The sequence below is a fragment of the Mustela lutreola genome, chromosome 3 (genome assembly GCF_030435805.1).
Source record: "Mustela lutreola isolate mMusLut2 chromosome 3, mMusLut2.pri, whole genome shotgun sequence".
Lineage (NCBI taxonomy): Eukaryota > Metazoa > Chordata > Mammalia > Carnivora > Mustelidae > Mustela > Mustela lutreola.
This window is the reverse complement of record NC_081292.1, coordinates 103,132,755-103,156,985: the sequence shown is the minus strand read 5'-3', so window position 1 is coordinate 103,156,985 and position 24,231 is coordinate 103,132,755. Positions and strand designations below refer to the sequence as shown.

General features: G+C 38.5%; 1 protein-coding gene across 2 annotated transcripts in view; it reads left to right on the top strand.

The window, feature by feature from the left end:
• The window catches only part of CNTNAP5 (contactin associated protein family member 5), an 842,021-nt gene that overhangs the window by 356,863 nt on the left and 460,927 nt on the right, over positions 1 to 24,231 (top strand). For both annotated transcript variants that reach the window (XM_059166599.1, XM_059166598.1), the window contains exon 5: positions 5,495 to 5,698. In XM_059166599.1, the coding sequence (XP_059022582.1) occupies positions 5,495 to 5,698 (204 nt within the window). The remainder of the gene's footprint in view (positions 1 to 5,494; positions 5,699 to 24,231) is intronic.

Below are 24,231 nucleotides of genomic sequence, written 5' to 3'. Positions count from 1 at the left end.
TTCTGTGTCACACAACTCATTCCCATGTGTATGCTTTTGGGTAAGATACATAATCGGTGCTTTGGCTTTCCCATGTTACAAATGGGAAAAAATATAGACCTTGTAGGGCTGTTAAGAGCATTAAATCAGGCAATGCATGCTAATTTGTTCCCTTTTTTCCCCTAGAGAATGGATTACTTCATCCAGAATAAGAAATCTCTATGGGTGGCATAGAGAGGCAGTGATAAAGAATAGGGAAGATATATTTAGTTTTGTCAGTTACTTTCTTGGTGCCCTTAAAACTACATTCTGAGGTGATTACACACTTTTCCACCTGCCAGAAGGGGGCCTATCTCTACACACCTTCCAATGCACTCCATTTTAGTTGTCTTTCCTTTTTCCTTTTCTTGGTATTTTTAAGCAGAATCTTCTTTCAAGTAGCTCGTAAGACATGAAGGAAGGTGTTCATGTTCATAATCAGACCCCATGCCACAAAGTCCTGAAAGTGCTGAATGAGAGAGTCAGGACAAAGTGGTTACAATAAGATCTAAAATGGAAAAGGCAGCGTATAATATAACTGTTTTTCTTAACAACCACAGTTTAAAAATATGAGCCTTCATTATTTTGATTTGAAATCTGCTTATCCAAATGAAGTTGGGAATGCTGGGTATTTCATATAGCTCCATGCTGGGAGTATTAAGTATTCAGCTGGGGAATGTTTTAATTCTTCTATAAACCTCCCCCCCCCCGTATCTTTTTAACCACCTGTTCTCCTTCTGGGATATGGTTGATGCATTTTCGGTGTGGCCCCATACTGCAAAGGTTCAAGGTGTTTGCCTGAGTTCACTTACAGTGGTGAAGTTTTTCTCTCATTAGCTGTTGGTAGTCTTCGGAGGAAAGCTTCCATTCTCCACAAGGCTAATTCTGTGCTTTCTAAAGGAGGCCTCTCACCTCTGCACCGGTGAGTGTGCGTTATGTGGGCTTTATATCCCAGGTGAGCGTGTACCTCCAGGCAAATGAACACTCTGAGTGTGATTCTGCAGCCAGGGTCTTAAAAATTGGGGGCAGGTGATGTGACAGGAAGTCAGGGAACAATCAGCAATATTACCTTTGGGCACAAGTTCCTTACGGGGTCACTAAGTCATTTCACAGGTGTTTCTGGACAGCATAGTGTTCTGGGCCCAGTGCTAGGCTCTGAATTAATGAGGTGGCAAATATACACCTGGCCCCGGCCCTCATGGGATGCCCTGTCATGCTGGAGAGCTGGACTAGAAACACATTGGGAAACAACCAAGAATCAAATTGCAGTTGGGAAGTGAATTACGAAGGAAGTAGCAGGGTGTTCAGGGGAGACTAGCTAAACGAGGAACCTGTTAAGGAAGACCAACCACCTGCCTGACAACTGAATATCAGAGCCTGAAGCGAGAGAGGGGCAGGCCTGTTGAAAGGGCTCAGCCCAAGCAGAACAGGTTTAGTGGGATGGGACAGGTTGGAATCTGGGCTCTGCCACTTGCTAACTTCATGCTACTCTTCACCACTTTCAACCATAGACTCCTCATTTGCAAAACTGGAATAATAATAGTACGTTCTTTATAGGTTGATTGAAATTAAGGAAGTTCGCATGTGGGGGAAAAAAAAAGTTTACACCATTATAGGGCTCCTGACATGTGCTCTGCGTATGTTACCCAAACTAACCCCCACATTGCACATACACACACGTTGAAAGTACATAGTACATAAAGGGGAGTGATGGTTGGGGATTGAAGAAAAGATGAGGTGGGAAAGCAGGAAAGGCAGATCTTGAGAGGTCTCAGAGAGAGATTTTAATTCTTAGTGTAAAGGGAGTTCACTAAAGGGCTTTAGTGAAGGTGATCTGTGATGTTACTTGTGTTTTATGAGGATGAAAGAATGGGTCAGAGGGAAGTAGCAAACGTTGAATCACACAGGACAGTTATGAGGTGCTATTTTAAGAATGTGGCAAGTGATGATATAGGCTTGAATGCATACCTGCTCGGTGTAATATGACAGATACCAAATCAAACCATGTTCTTCGTATCATCTTTATACTGTAATGCACAAATCTTTACCACTGTAGTAATGCTTTTGGATTAATAATGGATGGAGGGGGGTGGATTGCTGAGTGATTCTACATTTCCAGGTATACTTTATGTAATTTTCACCATGACTTTGTAGGGTGAGCGTCTCATAGCTCCATTGCACAGATATGAAGAATTAACCCCTGAGCTGTCAAGAAAGTTGCTGCAAGTCCTCCAGCTAGTAAATAGCAAGGCCATAATGGAAACCCAGGTCTGTTAGGCTTCAACAATATTTTTGTTTGCTTGTTTGTTTCTCTTTGTCAATTGCTTCTATTAGCTTTAGATTTCATGGCAATATGTACTTTCATGGCAAGATGTACTTTATTGGAGGTAACCTATGTCATCAGCACTTGACTAGGTAAGTCACTAAATTAGCTAGGCATTTGAGGAAATGAAATATAGGTCATTAGTGCCATGATGAATTAGGAGAGAGGGGTGTAGGGACCTAGATTGGAGAGAGGAAGAGCCTGGGCACTGTAGGCTGAGACATAAGGCATGAGGTGTGTCTTCAAAGCAATAACACATTCTGTGTTTATTCATGAAAGCATTTGTCCCACACTCAAAAACAATATAGTGTTTCAGCCTTCTGTTTCCATAGCACTGGATGTGCCCTTTATTTTTAGCTCATAAGTCATATTATCTTGGCTGTCCACAGAGTATATGTCATGTCCACTCACTCAACACCAAAGCTCTTAAGGACCCAGTTCCTATCCCAGAGTCTAGTGCAGTAACAGAAGAAAGCACATCTTTGTATTGCCATGAAATCTAAAGCTAACAGAAGCAATCGACAAAGAGAAACAACAACAAAAAGATATTGTTGAAGACTAACAGCCCTGGATTTCCATTATGGTCTTGCTATTTACTAGCTGGAGGACTTGCAGCAACTTTCTCGACTTCTTTGGACTTCAGTCTTCCTATCTGTGCAATGGAGCTAAGAGAAGCTTCTCTCTGTATCTGGCCTATTTCCTTTTAGGGTCTAGAGAATCATCAGCAACCCTTGGTTAGAATCGCTTTGTTCCATAGGAATACATTGTGAAGTTGCATTTTAAAACTAATTACGGTAAAAGTATAATTTCATTTTTACTTTCATTTCAGAATTTTGGCTTTACAAAGAATGTTTCAATTTGGGCAGCTTGAACTTGGCCAAAATAATATACTTAATTTATCATTGTGTATGTTCAAGCTGAGTATTTTAATTGCTTGGTGAATACTAAAAAAATGAGTTTTTCAGAGCACTCGATTTCAAATAAGACTAATTCCACCCTCTCCATACACCCATTCACCACTACCCCACCCACATAAGATGGTATATAATGAATTTGTTTCAAGTTATATTAAATAGCCTTACATTTTTTTCTATTGTAAAAGTAATAAGAGTTCTTTGCAAAAGTTTTTATAATTAAAAAAAAATAGGAGAAATAATGTGAAAATAACATAGAACACCTCCCAAATAGAGTGCCTATTAATTGATTGTTAAATGATTAATTTTTCAGAGCAATTTTAGAATCACAGAAAAATTAGCTATGCAGGGTGCCTGGGTGGCTCAGTGGGTTAAGCTGCTGCCTTCCACTCAGGTCATGATCTCAGGGTCCTGGGATCGAGTCCCACCTCAGGCTCTCTGCTCAGCAGGGAGACTGCTTCTCCGCGCCGCCCCCCCCCCCCCGCCTCTCTGCCTACTTGTGATCTCTGTCTGTCAAATAAATAAATAAAATCTTTTTTAAAAAAAATTAGGTATGCAGATTTCCTGCATACCCACTGATTCTATATGTAGAACCTCCCTTATTATCAGCATCCCCCAGCAGAGTGGAAAATTTACTACAATTGGTTAACCTACACTGATATATCATAATCACCTAAAGCTCATAATTTGCATAATGGTTCACTGTTGGTGTTGTATGTTCTATGCGATTGGACAAATGTATAATGATATGGTATTTCCATCATGATACTATCGTACAGAGTCTTTTCAATGCCCTAGAAATCCTCTGGGCTCCATCAGTTCATCATTCCCTTCCCCAACTCAGCCAACCACTGATCTTTTTACCATCCCCATCATTTTACCTTTTTTAGAACATTGTGTCATTGGAATCAAACAGTAGCTTTTCCAGATGGGTTTCTTTCGCTTGGTAATATACATTGAAGTTTTGTTCATGTATTTTCATGGCTTGCTAGCCCATTTCTTTTTAGTGCTGAGTAATATTCCACTGTCTTGATGTACCAATTTATTTATACATCCACCTACTAAAGAACATCTTGGTTGCTTCTAAGATTTGACAATTATGGATAAAGCTGTTATAAACATCCATGTACAGATTTTTGTGTGAACATAAGTTTTCAACTCCTTTGTGTAAATACCAAGCAGTGAGGTTGCTGGATAGTTTAAGAGTATGTTTCATTTTGTAAGATACCACCAAATTGTCTTCCAAAGCGGCTGCTCCATTTTGCATCTCTACCATGAATGAATGAGAGTTCTTGTTACTACACCTCGCCAGCATTTTTTGTTCTCAGTGTTCCAAATTTAGGCCATTTTTATAGGTATACAGTAGCATCTTCTTACTGTTTTAATTTGTATTTTTTTAATATCATGATGTGGAGCATCTTTTCATATACTTATTTGCCATCTCAATATATTCTCCAGTGAGGTGAGAACCTCTGTTAATATTCTGGCATACGATTTTCAAGTATGTTTATACATATCCACTAAATAAGTTGATTTAGGTCATGATTACTTGACTTTCCTTTATTTATATATATTTTTGATTAACAATAATAATTAAATATGTTTACATATAAAAAATAAAATGATATATATCACTAACACAGGATAGGTAGGGATGGTAAGGTTAAAATATACTTGCCCTCCCTGTACAAACACCAAGTCTTCCTTTACTGCACATTCTTTTCCACTAAACTCAAAGGAGACCTCAGTATCTCTCTCAACACAGGTTCTGTGAAGACAGTACTATTCAGTTAGATGTGGTAAATAATAGACTATATTTTTCATCTCTAACCTTGAACCTGAGGTGACGGAATCAAATGGCTCCAACTATCAGAAGCAAATTAATAATGAAGATAAGTCATGATATATTATTACTACCAGGCATCTGACACCATAGAGCCTGACATAGGTATTTGTGGTATTCTTGTGCTGTACCATCAAGCAAAATATGATATATCACTAAAGCAGGGTTATACTTCCAGGCTAATGATCAGTTCACCTTGACTCAATGTGTGATGCCTGCTTGTAAATGAATAATCCCCTTGAGTCTAATTAGGTTGGGTCTAGTCCATATGCTTTCTGTTGAGATGGAACCCTCAAAATGTCAAGAACATTCCTATAAATTGAATGAGAAGCACGAAGAGCAATTATGAGGATGTTCACTGATCTCTCTCTCCCTCTCCTTTCTCCCTGTTCCCAGAATCAGATGTTGCTGACTTTGATGGCCGAAGCTCCCTTCTATATAGGTTCAATCAGAAGTTGATGAGCACTCTCAAAGATGTGATCTCTCTGAAGTTCAAGAGCATGCAAGAAGATGGGGTTCTTTTCCATGGAGAAGGTCAACGTGGAGACCATATCACCCTGGAGCTCCAGAAGGGGAGGCTTGCCTTGCATCTCAACTTGGGTAGGGTCAGGCTTTGTTGCTTTCCATGTTGAACTATCAGGAACTCTATTTTGTGGTGGGTTACAATTTCTTATTGCCCTTGTATGTTAGGTGGGAGTTGCTGAAATATAATCTAAGTGACATTTTATTGGAGAAGAAAAAATAAATATTTTGTGAAATAGTTAAGCCATGGATAGCATTCTTTGAAACAAGATAATATTGGTGGGTAGGAATCACTACAAGCTCATTGCTATATATATGTATTTATTTATCTACCTACATATTTATCTGTTTATCTTTTTAAATACAATTTAACTTGAGCAAGTTTAATACACATGCACACATATTTTAATGAAGCTTGCTCACATTCTATTCTGATTAGTATATTTATGAAAATTGAGTCCCCAGGGAAAAGTGGAGAAGACATATTTTAACTTATTTAGTTTATTATCATTATTATTTATATTTTGGTTAAGAAGAGAGAGGGTCATATGTATAGTGGGAAAGTCTATGTTTTTGCTCATTCCCATGTCTTGTTAAGGGAAACACTCTCTTTTACATCTCTTGTGCTAGGGTGAGCCCTAGACTTGCCAAATGCCAGTTAAGTTAGCAAAATGACCTGCCTCCTGTGTATTTAGGACTCCATCCTCCCCCTATGGGTTGGCACCCAGCATGACCTGCCTCACCACAGGTAGTCTATCATTATAATTTCATTGTAATCAGCTTCTTATTCCAGGGAAAAAGAAAGAAGGGCTCAGCCTCCTTTATATGCTCAAAGGTACTTTTGAAGGTAGAGTGAACCAAGTGCTGAGGGCAGGGGTGAAAATTCCCAAAGGTGCAAAGGCAAACCAAAAAGCTCTTCCATAGAAAAAGAAACAAACAAAATAGAGAGATCACCCAAGGTGAAGAAAATGGAAGTGTCATTCTTTATGAGAATGATTCCCTGCCTCTCACTGATTTTGTTAGTATATTAGGGGGGAATATTATACTTGTGGAAGAGAATTGCCACTAACTATTTGGTATCAAAGTAAAGAAGGACAGTTATAGCAGAATTGAGTTTGTAACTTTAGGTTGCATGGAGAGCTGGGGAAAATATCAGATAAGTGTATTTTTATAATTAGAAGGAGAGACAGAAGAATGAAAGTTAGTGTTGACTCACCTCAAAAACCAAAACAAAGTCTTTATTTTGAGGCATTTCTGAGTACCTTTTAAGCCACCATGGTGAATATTGTCAGGGAGAACATATGGAATCCTTTAATTTATAAAATTGACATCTAATGCATTACATTAAATGTAAACCAAAGGCATCTTTAGAAGCAGAATTTTACCCAGAAGAGAGCAGTAAGGGGATTTACTAATACCATGATTAATTGCATTAACATACCTAAAGAAACAACTTATCAATGAGTTATCTGAAGGGTAAGCATACACATATTCAGTAAAAATGCGCCAGTTCATTACCTGACCTTCAGTTTTCAGAAAGGGGATATGGATGAATGGAGTGCAGTCCTGTAACTGCATATGGCTCAGAGAGCATTGTGCACTGAGAGTGAAGTTATGGTTACTTGTCAATGGCAGAGCAGGTGTCTTCTGCTAGTAACACTGAATCTTCCAGTTACTGTGATTTATATTCCTGATTAGATATGCCATTCCCCCTCCAAAGGTCTGCCCCAACATGCATCATCTGATGTTTTAAACTAGTTGCATTCACAGTATTGCATGATGGAAAGGAGGAGGTGTGGTCATGCAACACCTATTTTAATTGTAGACATGTGCTAACTATTTGTTATGGGGAAAGTTGCATAACTCAGAAGACTCCATTTACTTATGTATAATCTGGGGCTAAGGAATAACTATCTTGTGGAGCTTGGGCATGAAAACCAAAAATAATATAAATGAATATTCTCTATCAATAAGTAAACATAGTGAAGTATCAAAAAGAGAAGCTCTTAATATTCTTCATTTTTTAAAAAGAAATACAATATCTGAATGTCCTGTATTCTGTGCTATTTCAGTATTCCTGAAGGGAAATTGTATTTAAAATGAATAGGACCTGCTCCTTGCTGTGATATATGGAAAATAAGTCTTTTATTCCCTCCAGATTCCATATTCCGTGTATTTCTAATCATGTGGTGATAAAGTAAAACCTCATTTAGTGAATGATTCAGTAGTAAGAATTTGTTCTCTCACTATTATTCATAGTTTGAGAATTTCTTCATCTCTTTTATCTGTTTGGAAAGTGAAATGTTGTGAGTTTGAGTGTTCCCTGGACTTACCTGTTTGAAGCAGCCACCTAGGTTTCTTATAAATTCATATTAATCTTCTTCTCCAGAGAGACACTGGCATATATCAGTTCCTTAACCCTTCATACCTCAGAAAGAACCACCAGATCTCTGAAAGCACTAAGTTAAAGGGGAAAGGAAGATGATAATTGCTTTTTCTCATAATATAAAATCTGTAATGTAGGTTGCACAAAGACAAGGTTTGTTCACTGCTGTAGCTCCAGAAGTTAGGAAAGCACCTTCCTAATGTAGGTACTCAAGGTACAATTAGTACAATGGAAAAAGGGGGTTCCATCTCAAATACTAGGGCTTGACACAAGACACATTATTACTGCTGGGCATGCTCACCCCAAGATTGTGCTCCTGGTCTCCCCATGAGTCTTTCTCTCTATGATGTCGCCCTGATATTTACAGAATCCCCATGGTGTGTTAGTATCCTATCCAATCCTTAAAGCAGCTCAACTAGGTAAATGAATATTAGCCCCAAATTACCTATAAAGAATATTGGACTCAAAAAGGATAAATCATTTCTTCAAGTTACACAGCTAGTTATTAGGCATGACCACTATTAAAATGTAGTTATATATAATCATTTTTTACTATTTTCTTCAGATTATAAACTATATATCAGTTTTAGAAAACCTGAAGAATTAAACAAAAATAATTATATTTAAGGAAAACAAAATATGTCACCTGAAATCCTACAGTCATCTCTCCTATTGACATTTTGGTATATTTTTTAAATGTTTTTCTTAGTTATTTATATGAAATTTTATATATTATACAAAATTCATGTTCTTTCCATGTTGTCACGCAACTTCCAAGATGGAAAGATTTCATATTATTCATGATCATGATAATCTTTCTTAAAATTTTCTTTTAAAATCAATTAATTAACATATAGTGTATTATTAGTTTCAGAGGTAGAGTTTAGTGTTTCATCAGTTGTGTATAACACCCAGTGCTCATTACATCAAGTGCCCTCCTTAATGCCCCTCACCCAGTTACCCCATCCCCCAGAAAGCCTCTGTTTGTTTCCTAGAGTTAAGAGTCTTGCGGTTTGTCTCCCTCTTTGATTTTGTCTTATTTATTTTTTTCCTACCCTTCCCTATGTTTCACCTGTTTTGTCTCTTAAATTCCACATATGAGTGAAATCATATGGTAATTGTCTTTCTGTGATTAGCTTATGTTTATCTTTTAATATTTCATTTTTTAAAGAAATGAATGAATAATAGAAGGAAAGAAAGGATGTGAAAAGGAGGGTAGGGAGGAGAGAAAGAGAGGCAGAGAGGGAGGGAGGGAAGGAGGAGGGAAAGAGGGAGAGAGAGAGAGAGGCAGAGAGAGAAAAAGGGAGGGAGACAGAGAAAGAAGGAGGCAGGGAGGAAGAGAGGGAGGGAGGAAGGGGAGGAGGAGGGAAAGAGAAAGAAGGAAGGAGGAAGAATCTGAAAATCCAAATTAGTGGTCTAAAGGATGGCCCTAGGCCAATGAAGAGGTAGTTTTCCTTCCCAGATTCCATGGAGGCTCCAGTGGTACAACTTTTAGTGATGATTCTCCAATGTGTGTCCCTTATGTAATCGGACTTTACAGTTCAATAATTCAAGATAGGAATAGAGGGGTTCAGCACCATGGCCAGTTGTTGAGGCTGGCCTTTGGATCCCCATTGGTTGTGTTTCTTTTTAAGTGATGCTCTTTGGTGACTGATTCATTGCCAATTATCCCTACCGGGGCTTACTTGGGCAGGTCAGTACTATGGTAAAATTGACCTAGGTCATTCCCATTGACTTAATTTCTTAGGGAAGAGCAATGATTCTTTTTTTTTTTTTCTTTCCTAGAAGTACTAATGGGAAAGAGATTTCTTCTTTCAGTCAGTTCCTCTTCTCACATTGAACATATCTCATTCACACCACCTGTGGCAGTCTGCCCTCTGCAGAATTCTAGTGGCACTAACCCATACATGCCGGTGGGAGAATCAAAGAGCAGGTATTAATGACTGGGAAACTGTTGTAAGAACTAAGCAAGACATCAATAGTACATGTAGGTCATTCATCCTTACAAGAGTTCAGTGCCTTTGAACTAAGGCAGAATGTGCAGTTGCAATGAGTGCAGCTGTAGTAAAGTGAGAATCCAAGAATAGCATATAAATGCATACACAGCAATGCCCTTGAGGAGGCAAGCGTAGGGTGCAGAGACCAAAGCAGTTGAATGAATAATCAACTCGTGGTGATATCTTGAGATATTGGTGAAAGATCTGCACATTCTCCATAAAGTAAAATGGACATTTGTATTAGCTCTTTTAAATCTACACAATTGAATAAGTCAACCCACACATATTTGTAAAATGTTCAACATGTTTCTGAATTTATACTGAATACTATGGAAGATATTTTAAGTGTTGCTGTTTTTGAGAGCCTGCACTTGAGCATTATACTAGATAAGTTAAATATGTATTCTATTCAAAATAACATGACAGACCTAGAAACTGTATCCAAACCCATTTTACAGATGAAAGAACTGATGGTCTGTGATGTGCGGTCTGTTGCCCAAGATCACATAGTCCCATTATTGTAGACTTGGGGTTGGAACCCCCTCCAGTTCTACCCTAATATCCTGACATTAATAATTAAAATGTTCTAAACCTTTATAAAAGTATCATGAAGTCCATGTTCTTGGTTAAACTGTAACAATGGAGTGATCAGGGTAGGGGAGAGGAGCCCAGAAAGGCTTTATGGATAGCTCTGACTAATCTGGACATTTTATCATAAAAAGTAAAGGAATACAGGAATTTCAAAGTGTCAGGGGGTCAAAGTGCACCCCATTTTTCATAAAATTTTCATTAATGTAATAGCAATTTGTTGAACTAATACATTAAATTAGGAGCTGAGCTAGCCATGGGGGATTGAAAGTTGTACTTAGCAGTCCCTAATTTCATGGAGTTCTCAACCTGGTAAAATAATTATTTCATTCTCTTTTTTTAATGTAAAATCGATTTTATTTTATTATTTTATTTATTATGTTAGACACCAAATAGTACATCATTAGTTTTTGATGTAATGTTCCATGATTCATTGTTTGTGTATATCACCCAGTACTCCATGAAATACATGTCCTCCTTAATACCCATCATCGGGCTAACCCATGTCCTCCCCGCCCCTCCCAACCCTCTGAAACCCTCAGAGCCCTGTTTTCTGGAGTCCTTAGTCTCTCATGGTTCATCTCCCTCTTTGATTTCCTCCCTTCATCTTTCCCTTCCTTCTCCTAATGTCCTCCATGCTATTCCTTATGTTCCATGTACATATAAAACCATATGATAATTGTCTTTCTCTGCTTGACTTTTTTCACTCAGCATAATCCCCTCCAGTTCCATCCAAGGTGTTGCAAAAGTTGGGTATTCATCCTTTCCAGTGGCTGAGTAATATTCCACTGTATACATTGACCACTTCTTTATTTATTTACATTTTAACTTTTTAATATTAATTTAAAGTATATGATTATATATTATCAAAACCATATGCCATAACTGTATTGAGAAACCATTTTCTTAAGGTAGTGAAGTCATGGATGATGGATAAAAATTAGAGGCTGGACTTGAGCAAACACCCCTAAACCTGGAGAGTATTTTATTGAATGATATTTAGAAATATTTAGTTTCTAAATATCTATATCTATACCTCTAAGTAAATATAATGATAGTTAGAAACATTCTAAATAAAGACCTATGTTTCTTTGCTTTAGTGTTAAAGATTTACACCAGTTTTTTTTTTAAGATTTTATTTATTTATTTGACAAAGAGAAATCACAAGTAGGCAGAGAGGCAGGCAGAGAAACAGGCAGAGAAAGAGGGAAAAGCAGGCTTGCTGCTGAGCAGAGAGCCCGATGTGGGGCTTGATCCCAGGACCCTGGGCCAAAGGCAGAGGCTTTAACCCACTGAGCCACCCAGGCGCCCCAAGATTTACTCCAGTTTGAGTGTCAAGCCCACTGGAATCGTGTTGCTTACAATTAGTTTCTTCTTCTTTTCCTCCTCCTCCTCCTCCTCCTCCTCCTCCTCCTCCTCCTCCTCCTCCTCCTTCTTCTTCTTCTTCTTCTTCTTCTTCTTCTTCTTCTTCTTCTTCTTCTTCTTCTTTTTCCAGGAAGTCTCACTTGGGCACACAGGAGAATATTTATTAGCCCTGCATCTTTCCAAGCAAGTGTCTTTACAATACTGGATAACCTATGGCATTGAAATTTGCCTTCTCATTCTAAAGTCTATGCTTACCCCTTAGCATTGCCCCATTTTTCTTTTGCACAACTTGTTGGTTTTCATCCAACAAATTCTTTTCTGAGACTCTTCATTCCTGCTAAGCTAAGCAACATAGCTTACGTGTGTATGATGGGATGCAGATGTGCAGAGGATGAATCAGGAATATCATTTTTTCTCAATAAGATTGTGTTGGTAATATTAGTGTTAGAGTCAGACAGAGCTTGGTTGCCATCCTAATTCTTTGTGTTCTAGAGTAAGTCACGTGGCTTCTTTGACACAGCAATTTTTTTCAGGGTTTTGTTCAGGAAGAATTGAAACAACATATATTAAGGTCTCATATGTGAAAAAGCTTAATAATATAAGTGAATACCAATATTGATAATCTCAATTAGAGTGGAAAGGTCAGTTCTGAAGGTCAGGTGAAGGCAGGCACTAGGGACTTCACCTATTTCATTAACAGAAAATGAAGCCCTTTCCACAAGTGACTTTTTGCTGAAATACAATGTTAAACAAGAGTCCCCATTCCCCTGAAGAGTTCCCCATTCAGGCTATCTAAAGTTCAAAGATTGTGAAAGTTAAGGTGACATCCATGTTTGAACTGTTAAGACCAAACAAGAAAATCTAATCAAAGAAGAGTTTTCAGTGAAAACACTGTCATATGTATGCCCTTGGACATGAAGATGTTAGTTCAGCATATTTCAGTTTGTTTTCTTAGAAGAGACATCCAGAATGTTGGTTACTAGATAAAAAGTTATGAACATTTTTTAGTCCCTCAATATTTACTGATTTATGTTTTATTAAAAAAAAAGATGGGGTTTTATTTTGCATTATTTTGGGGCAATAAAAAAGATTTGGCTAACTAAGTTAACAATGTAAAGAAGGAATGATATTAATTTGCTTTTGAGGGAAGGTCAACAAATTGTTATAAATATTCATGAAAATTTCATAACCTGTTTTGCATGAGAAGATAAGTGTGTTAATTAAGGCTCATGTTTTCATTTGATGCAGTAAGGGGGAAGTAGCTCCATTTTATTTAAGAAGATATGTCCTGTTATTCCTCGAGTCTTAGAATTATGAGTGGGATTATTGGATGAAATAGCAAACTTGCTGAGGCAAAGTTAGGGTAGGGGAGAGGAAGGCCAACTCTAACCTTGGTGAGGATGTGTATGGGGCTATGAATGCTGATTCTGCTTCCTCTTGCCCAGATGTCCTGAGGCATGAAGAGTGTGGTAATGATGGTGGCAGTGGATGCATGTAGAATATGGGGGTGGGGGTGTGAGTCAAGATGGCAGAGAAGTAGCAGGCTGAGATGACATCAGGTAGCAGGGGATCAGCTAGATAGCTTACGTAACCATTGCGAACACCTACAAATCCAATGGGAAATTGAAGAGAAGAAGAGCAACAATTCTAGAAACAGAAAATTGATCCCTTTCTGAAAGGTAGGACCTGCGAAGAAGTGAATCCAAAGTGATGGGAAGATAGACTGCGTGGGGGAGGGGCCAGCTCCCGGCAAGCAGTGGAGCATCAGAGCACAAAATCAGGACTTTTTTAAAAGTCTGCTCTACAGAGGTACATTGCTCCACAGGTTAAACTGGGGGGAAGCCCATGCAGGGGCAGCATAACCCCAGGTCCCACAGGGTCACAGAAGGTCCGAGGGTATCTGAGTGTTGCAGAGCTCACAGGTATTAGAGTGGGGAAGCCGACAAAGCCGAGGAGTGAGCTCTCAAATGAAGCTTACCTTGAACTGGTCACAGGCTGGGTGAGCTCGGAGTGCAGCTGGAGGCCATGGAGACAGAAGCGACCAGATGCTTTTCTCCAAGTGCGAGCGATTGAGCGCTTTCCCCCAAGCGCAGCCAGAGGCCAGGGAGACGGGATGGTTGGCGCTTTTCTCTGAGGGTGCACTGAAGAGTGGGACCCCGAGCTCTTGGCTCCTCTGGGCCGGAGACTGGGAGGCTGCCATCTTCATTCCCATCCTCCGGAGCTCTATGGAAAGCGCTCAGTGAAAAGTTCCTGAAAGCAAACCGGAGCGGATTACTTAGTGCAGACCCTGGTAAGGGCGGTGCAATTCTGCCTGGGGCAAAGACACTTGAGAATCATTACAAAAGGCCCCTCCCCAAGAAGATCAACAAGAAACCCAGCCAAGACCAACTTCACTCACCAAGGAAACCAGCGGAATTCCAGGAATTCCAGAGGAATGAAAAGCAAACCTTATCTGAACAAAATGACAAGGCAGAAAAACTCACCACACACACAAAAAAGCAAGAGGCAGTACCGAAGACTGGGGACCTAATCAATACAGACACTGGTAATATGACAGATCTAGAGTTCAGATTGACGATTTTCAAGTTTCTAGCCGGGCTGGAAAAAGGCATAGAAGATATTAGAGAAAGGCTCTCTGGAGAACTAAAAGCCCTTTCTGGAGAAATAAAAGAACTAAAATCTAACCAAGTTGAAATAAAAAAAGCTGTTAATGAGGTGCAGTAAAAAATGGAAGCTCTTACTGCAAGGATAAATGAGGCAGAAGAAAGAATTAGTGACATTGAAAACCAAATGACAGAGAATAAAGAAGCTGAGCAAAAGAGAGACAAACAAATACTGGACCACGAGAAGAGAATTTGAGAGATAAGTGACACCATAAGACGACACAACATTAGAATAATTGGGATTCCAGAAGAAGAAGAGAGAGGGGAGCAGAAGGTATATTGGAGAGTATTATTGTAGGGAATTTCCCTAATATGGCAAAGGGAACAAACATCAAAATCCAGGAGATGCTAAGAACGCCCCTCAAAATCAATAAAAATAGGTCCACACCTCATCACCTGATAGTAAAATTTACAAGTCTTAGCGACAAAGAGAAAATCCTGAAAGCAGCCCGGGAAAAGAAGTCTGTAACATACAAGGGTAAAATCATTAGCTTGGCAGCGGACCTATCCACAGACACCTGGCAGGCCAGAAAGAACTGGCATGATATATTCAGAGCACTAAACGAGAAAAACATGCAGCAAGAATACTATATCCAGCTAAGCTATCATTGAAAATAGAGGGAGAGATAAAAAGCTTCCAGGACAAAGAAAAACTGAAAGAATTTGCAAACACTAAACCAGCTCTACAGGAAATATTGAAAGGGGTCCTCTAAGCAAAGAGAGACCCTAAAAGTAGTAGATCAGAAACAAACAGAGACAATATACAGTAACAGTCACCTTACAAGCAATATAATGGCATTGAATTCATATCTCTCAATAGTTACCCTGAATGTTAATGGGCTAAATGCTCCAATCAAAAGACACAGGGTATCAGAATGGATAAAAAAACAAAACCCATCTATATGTTGCCTCCAAGAAACTCATTTTAAGCCCGAAGACACCTCCAGATTTAAAGTGAGGCTGTGGAAAACAATTTACCATGCTAATGGACATCAAAAGAAAGCTGAGGTGGCAATCCATATATCAGATCAATTAGATTTTAAGCCAAAGACTATAATAAGAGATGAGGAAGGACACTATATCATATTCAAAGGGTCTGTCCAACAAGAAGACCTAACAATTTTAAATATCTATTCCCCTAACATGGGAGCAGCCGACTATATAAACCAATTAATAACAAAATCAAAGAAATACATCAACAATAATACAATAATAGTAGGGGATTTTAACACTCCCCTCACTGAAATGGACAGATCATCTAAGCAAAAGATCAACAAGGAAATAAAGGCCTTAAATGACACACTGGACCAGATGGACATCACAGATATATTAAGAACATTCCATCCCTAAACAACAGAATATGCATTCTTCTCTAGTGCACATGGAACATTCTCCAGAATAGACCACATCCTGGGTCATAAATCAGGTCTCAACCAGTATCAAAAGATTGGGATCATTCCCTGCATATTTTCAGACCACAATGCTCTGAAGCTAGAACTCAAACACAAGAGGAAATTTGGAAAGAACCCAAATACATGGAGGCTAAACAGCATTCTTCTGAAAAATGAATGGGTCAACCAGGAAATTAAAGAAGAATTTAAAAGATTCATGGAAACAAATGATAATGAAAACACAATGGTTCAAAATCTGTGGGAAACAACAAAGGCAGTCCTGAGAGGAAAATATATAGCAGTACAAGCCTTTCTTAAGAAACAAGAAAGGTCTCAAATATACAACCTAACCCTACACCTAAAGGAGCTGGAGAAAGAACAACAAAGAAAGCCTAAACCCAGCAGGAGAAGAGAAATCATAAAGATCAGAGCAGAAGACAATGAAATAGAAACTAAAAAAACAATAGAACAAATCAATGAAACTAGGAGCTGGTTCTTTGAAAGAATTAATAAGATTGACAAACCCCTGGACAGACTTATCAAAAAGAAAAGAGAAAGGACCCAAATAAAGAAAATCATGAATGAAGGGGAGAGATCACAACCAACACCAAAGAAATACAAACAATTATAAGAACATACTATGAGCAACTCAATGCCAACAAATTCAACAATCTGAAAGAAATGGATACATTTCTAGAGACATATAAACTACCACAACTGAAGCAGGAAGAAATAGAAAACCTGAACAGACCCATAACCAGTAAGGAGATTGAAACAGTCATCAAAAATCTCCAAACAAACAAAAGTCCAGGGCCAGATGGCTTCCAGGGGAATTCTACCAAACATTTAAAGAAGAACTAATTCCTATTCTCCTGAAACTGTTCCAAAAAATAGAAATGGAAGGAAACATCCAAACTCATTTTATGAGGCCAGCATCACCTTGATCCCAAAACCAGATAAAGATCCCATCAAAAAAGAGAATTACAGACCAATATCTTTGATGAACACAGATGTGAAAATTAGCACCAAAATACTGGCCAATTGGATCCAACAGTACATTAAAAGGATTATTCACCACGACCACGTGGGATTTATTCCAGGGCTGCAAGTTTGGTTCAACATCTGCAAATCAATCAATATTATACAATACATTAATAAGAGAAAGAATAAGAACCATATGATACTCTCGATAGGTGCTGAAAAAGCATTTGACAAAGTACAGCATCCCTTCCTGATCAAAACTCTTCAAAGTGTAGGGATAGAGGGCATATACTTCAATATTATCAAAGCCATCTATGAAAAACCCACTGCAAATATCATTCTCAATGGAGAAAAACTGAAATCTTTTCTGCTAAGGTCAGGAACATGGCAAGGATGTCCGTTATGACCACTGCTGTTCAACATAGTACTGAAAGTCCTAGCCTCAGCAATCAGACAACAAAAAGAAATTAGAGGCATCCAAATTGGCAAAGAAGAAGTTAAACTATCACTCTTTACAGATGATATGATAGTATATTTGGAAAATTCAAAAGGCTCCACTCCAAAACTGCTAGAACTTGTACAGGAATTCAGTAAAGTGTCAGGATATAGTCAATGCACAGAAATCAGTTGCATTTCTTTACACTAACAACAAGAAAGAAGAAAGTGAAATTAAGGAGTCAGTCCAATTTACAATTGCACACAAAACCATAAGATACCTAGGAATAAACCTAACCAAGGAGGCAAAGAATCTATACTCAGAAAACTATAAAGTACTCATGAAAAGAAATTGAGGAAGACATGAAGAAATGGAAAAATGTTCCATGCTCCTGGATTGGAAGAACAAATATTGTGAAAATGTCTATTCTACCTAAAGCAATCTACACATTTAATGTAATCCCTATCAAAATCCCATCCATTTTTTCAAAGAAATAGAACAAACAATCCTAAAATTTATATGGAACCAGAAGAGACCTCGAATAGCCAAAGAACTATTGAAAAAGAAAGCCAAAGTTGGCAGCATCACAATTCCAGACTTCAAGCTCTATTACAAAGCTGTCATCATCAAGACAGTATGGTACTGGCACAAAAACAGGCACATAGATCAATGGAACAGAATAGAGAACCCAGAAATAGACCCTCAACTCTATGGTCAACTAATCTTCGACAAAGCAGGAAGGAATGTCCAGTGGAAAAAAGACAGTCTCCAATAAATGGTGCTGGCAAAATTGGAAAGTCACATGCAGAAAAGTGAAATTGGATTATTTCCTTACACCACGCACAAAAATAGACTCAAAATGGATGAAGGATCTCAATGTGAGAAAGGAATCCATCAAAATCTTTGAGGAGAACCTAGGCAGCAACCTCTTTGACCTCAACTGCAGCAACTTCTTCCTAGGAACATCGCCAAAGACAACAGAAGCAAGGGCAAAAGTGAACTGTTGGGATTTCATAAAGATCAAAAGCTTTTGAACAGCAAAGGAAACAGTGAACAAAACTAAAAGACAACTGACAGAATGGGAGAAGATATTTGCAAATGACATATCAGATAAAGGGCTAGTATCCAAAATCTATAAAGAGTTTAGCAAACTCAACACCCAAAGAACAAATAATCCCATCAAGATGTGAGCAGAGGACATGAACAGACATTTCTGCAAAGAAGACATCCAGATGGCCAACAGACACATGAAAAAGTGCTCCACATTACTCGGCATCAGGGAAATACAAATCAAAACCACAATGAGATACCACCTCACACCAGTCAGAATGGCTAAAATTAACAAGTCAAGAAATGACAGATGCTGGCGAGCATGCGGAGAGAGGAGAACCCTCCTACACTGTTGGAGGGAATGCAAGCTTGTGCCACCACTCTGGAAAACAGTGTGGAGGTTCCTCAAGAAACTGAGAATAGAGCTACCCTATGACCCAGCAGTTGTACTACTGGGTATATATCCTAAAGATACAAACGTGGTGTTCCAAAGGGGCACGTGCACCCAAATGTTTATAGCAGCAATGTCCACAATAGCCAAACTATGGAAATAACCTAGATGTCCATCAACAGATGAATGGATCAAGAAGATGTGGTATATATACACAATGGAATACTATGCAGCCATCAAAAGAAATGAAATCTTGCCATTTGCAACAATGTGGATGGAACTAGAGCATATCATGCTTAGCGAAATAAGTCAAGCGGAGAAAGACAACTATCATATGATCTCCCTGATATGAGGAAGTGGTGATGCAACATGGGGGCTTAAGTGGGTAGGAGAAGAATAAATGAAACAAGATGGGATTGGGAGGAAGACAAACCATAAGTGACTCTTAATCTCACAAAACAAACTGAGGATTGCTGGGGGGAGGGGGGTTGGGAGAAGGGCGGTGGGGTTATGGACATTGGGGAGGGTATGTGCTTTGGTGAGTGCTGTGAAGTGTGTAAACCAGGCGATTCACAGGCCTGTACCCCTAGGGATAAAAATATATTATATGTTTATAAAAAATTAAAAATTAAAAAAAAATGAAAATATTTCCAAACTCATTCAAAATGTATATTAAAACTGCTAAGAAATATACTGTTTTTGTCTATTGAATAGGCAGAATTCCAAAAACTTCAACATATTTTCTTGACAAGCCTGTGGAGAAAAGTCAGTTTCATAAATTGCTGGTAGGAGTTTGGGCAGGCACAACTTTTGTAGAGGACAATTGGCCAGCGCCAGTCAAAATTGCAAATGTGAAAATTTTTGACCATTCACTCTTTACCTAAGAATGCATGGGACAGAAAGACTGCACACATCTAAAATGATGGCTACATATAAGGTATTTCAGCAGTATTAGTTATCAACAATAGATAGAATACCTAAATATGTATCAATAGGAAACTGGCATATATATATATATATATATATATATATATATATATATATATATATACATATATACACACACATATATATCATATAGCATATATATATATATATATATATATGTGTGTGTATATACACATACATATATATCATATGTATGTTTCAATAAATACTATGCAACTTCAAAAAAGACTGAGACAACTTTTATATACTGATGTAAGAAAATTCTTAGGATAGATTAAGTAAAAATGAAAAGGTCCAAAAAAATGTGCAGTGTATTTCACCATTAGGGTAAAAAATTAAATGAGGAGAAATAAAGAATACATGTATTTGCTTATATGTTGTCTTGCATATATTGCTATCTATATGCATATATACAATGCTTATATATTGCATTTATAAATTACATATATAAAGTATATATGAACATATAAAGTATATATATACATATAAAGTATATATATATACAAATATACATACACACACATATATATAAAAGAATACAAGTAGCTAATAGAAACATGAAAAAATGTTCACCATCATTAGCCATCAGGGAGATTCAAATAAAATCCACATTGAGAGGGCGCATGGGTGGTTCATTGGGATAAAGCCTGTGCCTTCAGCTCAGGTCATTATCCCCTGGTCTTGGGATGGAGCCTCACATTGGGCTCTCTGCTCAACAGGAAACCTGCTTCTTCCTCTCTCTCTGCCTCTCTGCCTACCTGTGATCTCTTTCTGTCAAATAAATAAATAAATAAAATCTTAAAACACACACACACACACACACACACACACATTGAGATACCACCTTACACCAGATAGAATGGCCAAAATTAATAAGACAGCAAACAACAAGTGCTGGAGAGGATGTGGAGAAAGGGGAACCCTCTTAAACTATTGGTGGGAATGCAAGTTGGTGCAACCACTTTGGAAAACAGTGTGGAGATTCCTTAAGAAATTAAAAATAGAGCTTCCCTATGACCCTGCAATTGCACTAGTGGGTATTTACCCCAAAGATACAGATGTTGTGAAAAGAAGGGCCATCTGTACCCCAGTGTTTATAGCAACAATGGCCACGGTCACCAAACTGTGGAAAGAGCCAAGAGGCCCTTCAGCAGATGAATGGATAAAGAAGATGTGATCCATTTATACGATGGAGGATTATGACTCCATGCCTTTTTTTTTTTTCCAGCTTCCACAAAAAGGCTTTCTTTAATCTGATGTTGCTGGAAGCCCAGGAGTGGTTGGGGGGCAGGCACAGAGTAGTCAGAAGTTCAAGGACATCAACAGGATAAAGACTCTTCCCAAAGCTGACACTCCTGACAGCCAGACCAGAAAGGGGGAAGGCAAGAAAGAAGGAAACTCCCCCAAAGCCTGCAGCAGACTTTCTCTCCCTTATCATTAACTGGGATTGAGGTCCAGTTGGCCTCAGCTATTGCTCAAAGAATGGGATCCCACATCTGCCTGGTTACTGGAAGCTATGTGGGGTTGCCCGAAATGTGTAGCAAAACGGGGTCACTGGTGGGGAGGGCAGGGGGACAATGTCATGTGCGTAGCCTGCAGGGTCCTGCAAGGGTCACAAAGCTCCATGAGGCAGCCAAAGAAAGCTCACCCGAGGATGGAAGTTCCCTTTTGGTCCCTTCACAGGCCAACGAGCCCCCACACTGGTTCTTACTCATTAGAAAAGATGAATACCGAACTTTTGTATCAGCGTGGATGGGACTGGAAGAGATTATGCTGAGTGAAGTCAAGCAGAGAAAGTCAATTATCATATGGTTTCACTTACTTGTGGAGTATAACTAATAACATGGAGGACACTGGGAGAAGGAGAGAAGTGAGTTGGGGGAAATCAGAGGGAGAGACAAACCATGAGAGACTGTGGACTCCGAGAAACAAACTGAGGGTTTTGGAGGTTGTGGGGGGAGGTTGAGTGAGCCTGGTGATGGGTATTAAGGAGGGCACATATTGCATAGAGCACTGGCTGTGGTGCATAAACAATGAATATTGGAACATTGAAAAAATAAAATAAAATTAAAAAAAAAATAAAGTATATATGACTTGCATAAGCCTTTTTTTTTTTTTAATGGAAGGAGAAACAGGCGATTAATAACCATGATTACCTGTGGTGGTTATATGGAAGATTAGCATATGGAAGATTAGCATATGAATATTATAATATAGTCAGGGCGCCTGGGTGGCTCAGTGGGTTAAGCCACTGCCTTCGGCTCAGGTCATGATCTCAGGGTCCTGGGATCGAGTCCCGCATCGGGCTCTCTGCTCAGCAGGGAGCCTGCTTCCTCCTCTCTCTCTCTGCCTGCCTCTCTGCCTACTCGTGATCTCTGTCTGTCAAATAAATAAATAAAATCTTTAAAAAATATATATAGTCATTTTGACACATTTATAATTAAATTCATCATTTGAAGCTGGAATAATAGTATAGAAAAAATATTTAGATATGTGGTTTTAATCATTATCATTGGCTCTCTGAAAGTACTCAGTATATCCACTAAAATCCACCAAAAGCAACACATAGAATAAATGAGTAGAGAGAAAGGATGTGATTCCTTTTCCTTTTTTCCTTCATTCTGTGACTTACAGTGGAGTTACATTTTCAAATGTTTAATGTTTCTGACTTATTGTTAAGAAATAATTATTAAATATTTTTTTCCTTTTAAGATGAAAATTGAGGCACACATCAAAGTGAAACCTCTAATATTAATTTCACTTGGCTTATTACCTGAACCGACTGTTTTTTGTTTTTTGGTTTTTTTCTCCTTTGCAAAGAATTGTGATTTGATTCTTTTTCATTGTCTCCTGAGCAACTACTCTGCCAAACTTGGTTCAGTAACATCAAGTACCACTATTATTAAAAATATTAACATTATCACGTTTTTGAAGTGCCTCCCCTACCCTGAGTTCTTTTTTTTTTTTAAATTAACATATAATGTATTATTGGTTCAGGGGTACAGGTCTGTGAATCATTAGTCTTACACAGTTCATAGCATTCCCCATAGCACATACCCTCCCCAATGTCCATCACCCAGCCACCCACTCCCCTCCAGCAACCCTCAGTTTGTTTCCTGAGATTCAGAGTCTCTTATGGTTTGTGTCCTTCTCTGGTTTTTTCTTTCATTTTTCCCTCCCTTCCCCTATGATCCTCTCTCTGTCTTGTTTCTCAAATTCAACATATAAGGGGGATCATATGATAATTGTCTTTATCTGACTGACTTATTTGGCTTAGGATAATACCATCTAGTTCCATCCACATAGTTGCAAATAGCAAGATTTCATGTTTTGAAGGCTACATAGTATTCCATTGTGTGTGTGTTATCTATATCTATATCTATACCTATATCTATATCTATATATATAACATCTTCTTTAGCCATTCATCTGTTGATGGATGGATATCTAAGCTCTTTACATAGTTTGGCTATTGTGGATATTGCTGCTTTAAACATCGAAACCTACTGTTTATAAGGCACACTAAGTTTCCTTCAATAGTTCATTAACCCCTGGACAAATTTTATTTTATAAATAAAGGGTGTGTGTGTGTGTGTGTGTGTGTACATTGTGTGAAGAAAAAGAGAGGGTGTTCTTTCTTTCTGTCTTGTACGTGTCTCATGACTGATACCACTTTCCACCCATCTGCTCAAGGGGGTAAAAAAAACAAAAAACAAAAAAAACCCTAGAGGTTACCTTTAGGGGAGTCTCCCTTTATCACCTCCCTTTCAATATCCAAGTGACAATATCCAAAAGAGGCCACCACCTTATTATCCATCCTTCCTGCCCTCTCTTTGGTCTCCCATCTAGATTACTGTCAGTCTTACTTGCCTTCTAATCAAATTCTCGTGCAGTTGCCATAATGATCTTTTTTTATATAAGAGGAAGGAAACAACAGAAAAAATTAAAGACTCTCTCTTCTCATCCTCACTGATTTGAGTTAGTGACTTCTGATTTACTAATTCATCAGATGTCCTTTCCTTAAAGGTAAATAAAATATGCAGTTACCTCACACATACTAGTGCCCTAGTCCTGGATGATACCAGCCAGGCTGGCATGGTCACAGAACCACTACATGGACTCCCCCACCATGATTCTTTGCACCTCTGAGTCTTGGCACAGGCTTCTCCTGGCTGTGTGCTATTGCTCCTTCTTCCTGCCAAATCTCAGACCTGTCACTGCTCTATGGGAGCTTCACAACTCCCTACCCTGCATTTGTTTAGCTCCTAACAGTAAACACTATATGCCACCAGCACACTTTATCAATTTACTTATTGAGAGACTGCATTAAGACTTTTGGGGTGGGGGGGCGCCTGGGTGGCTCAGTGGGTTAAAGCCTCTGCTTTTGGCTCAGGTCATGATCTCAGGGTCCTGGG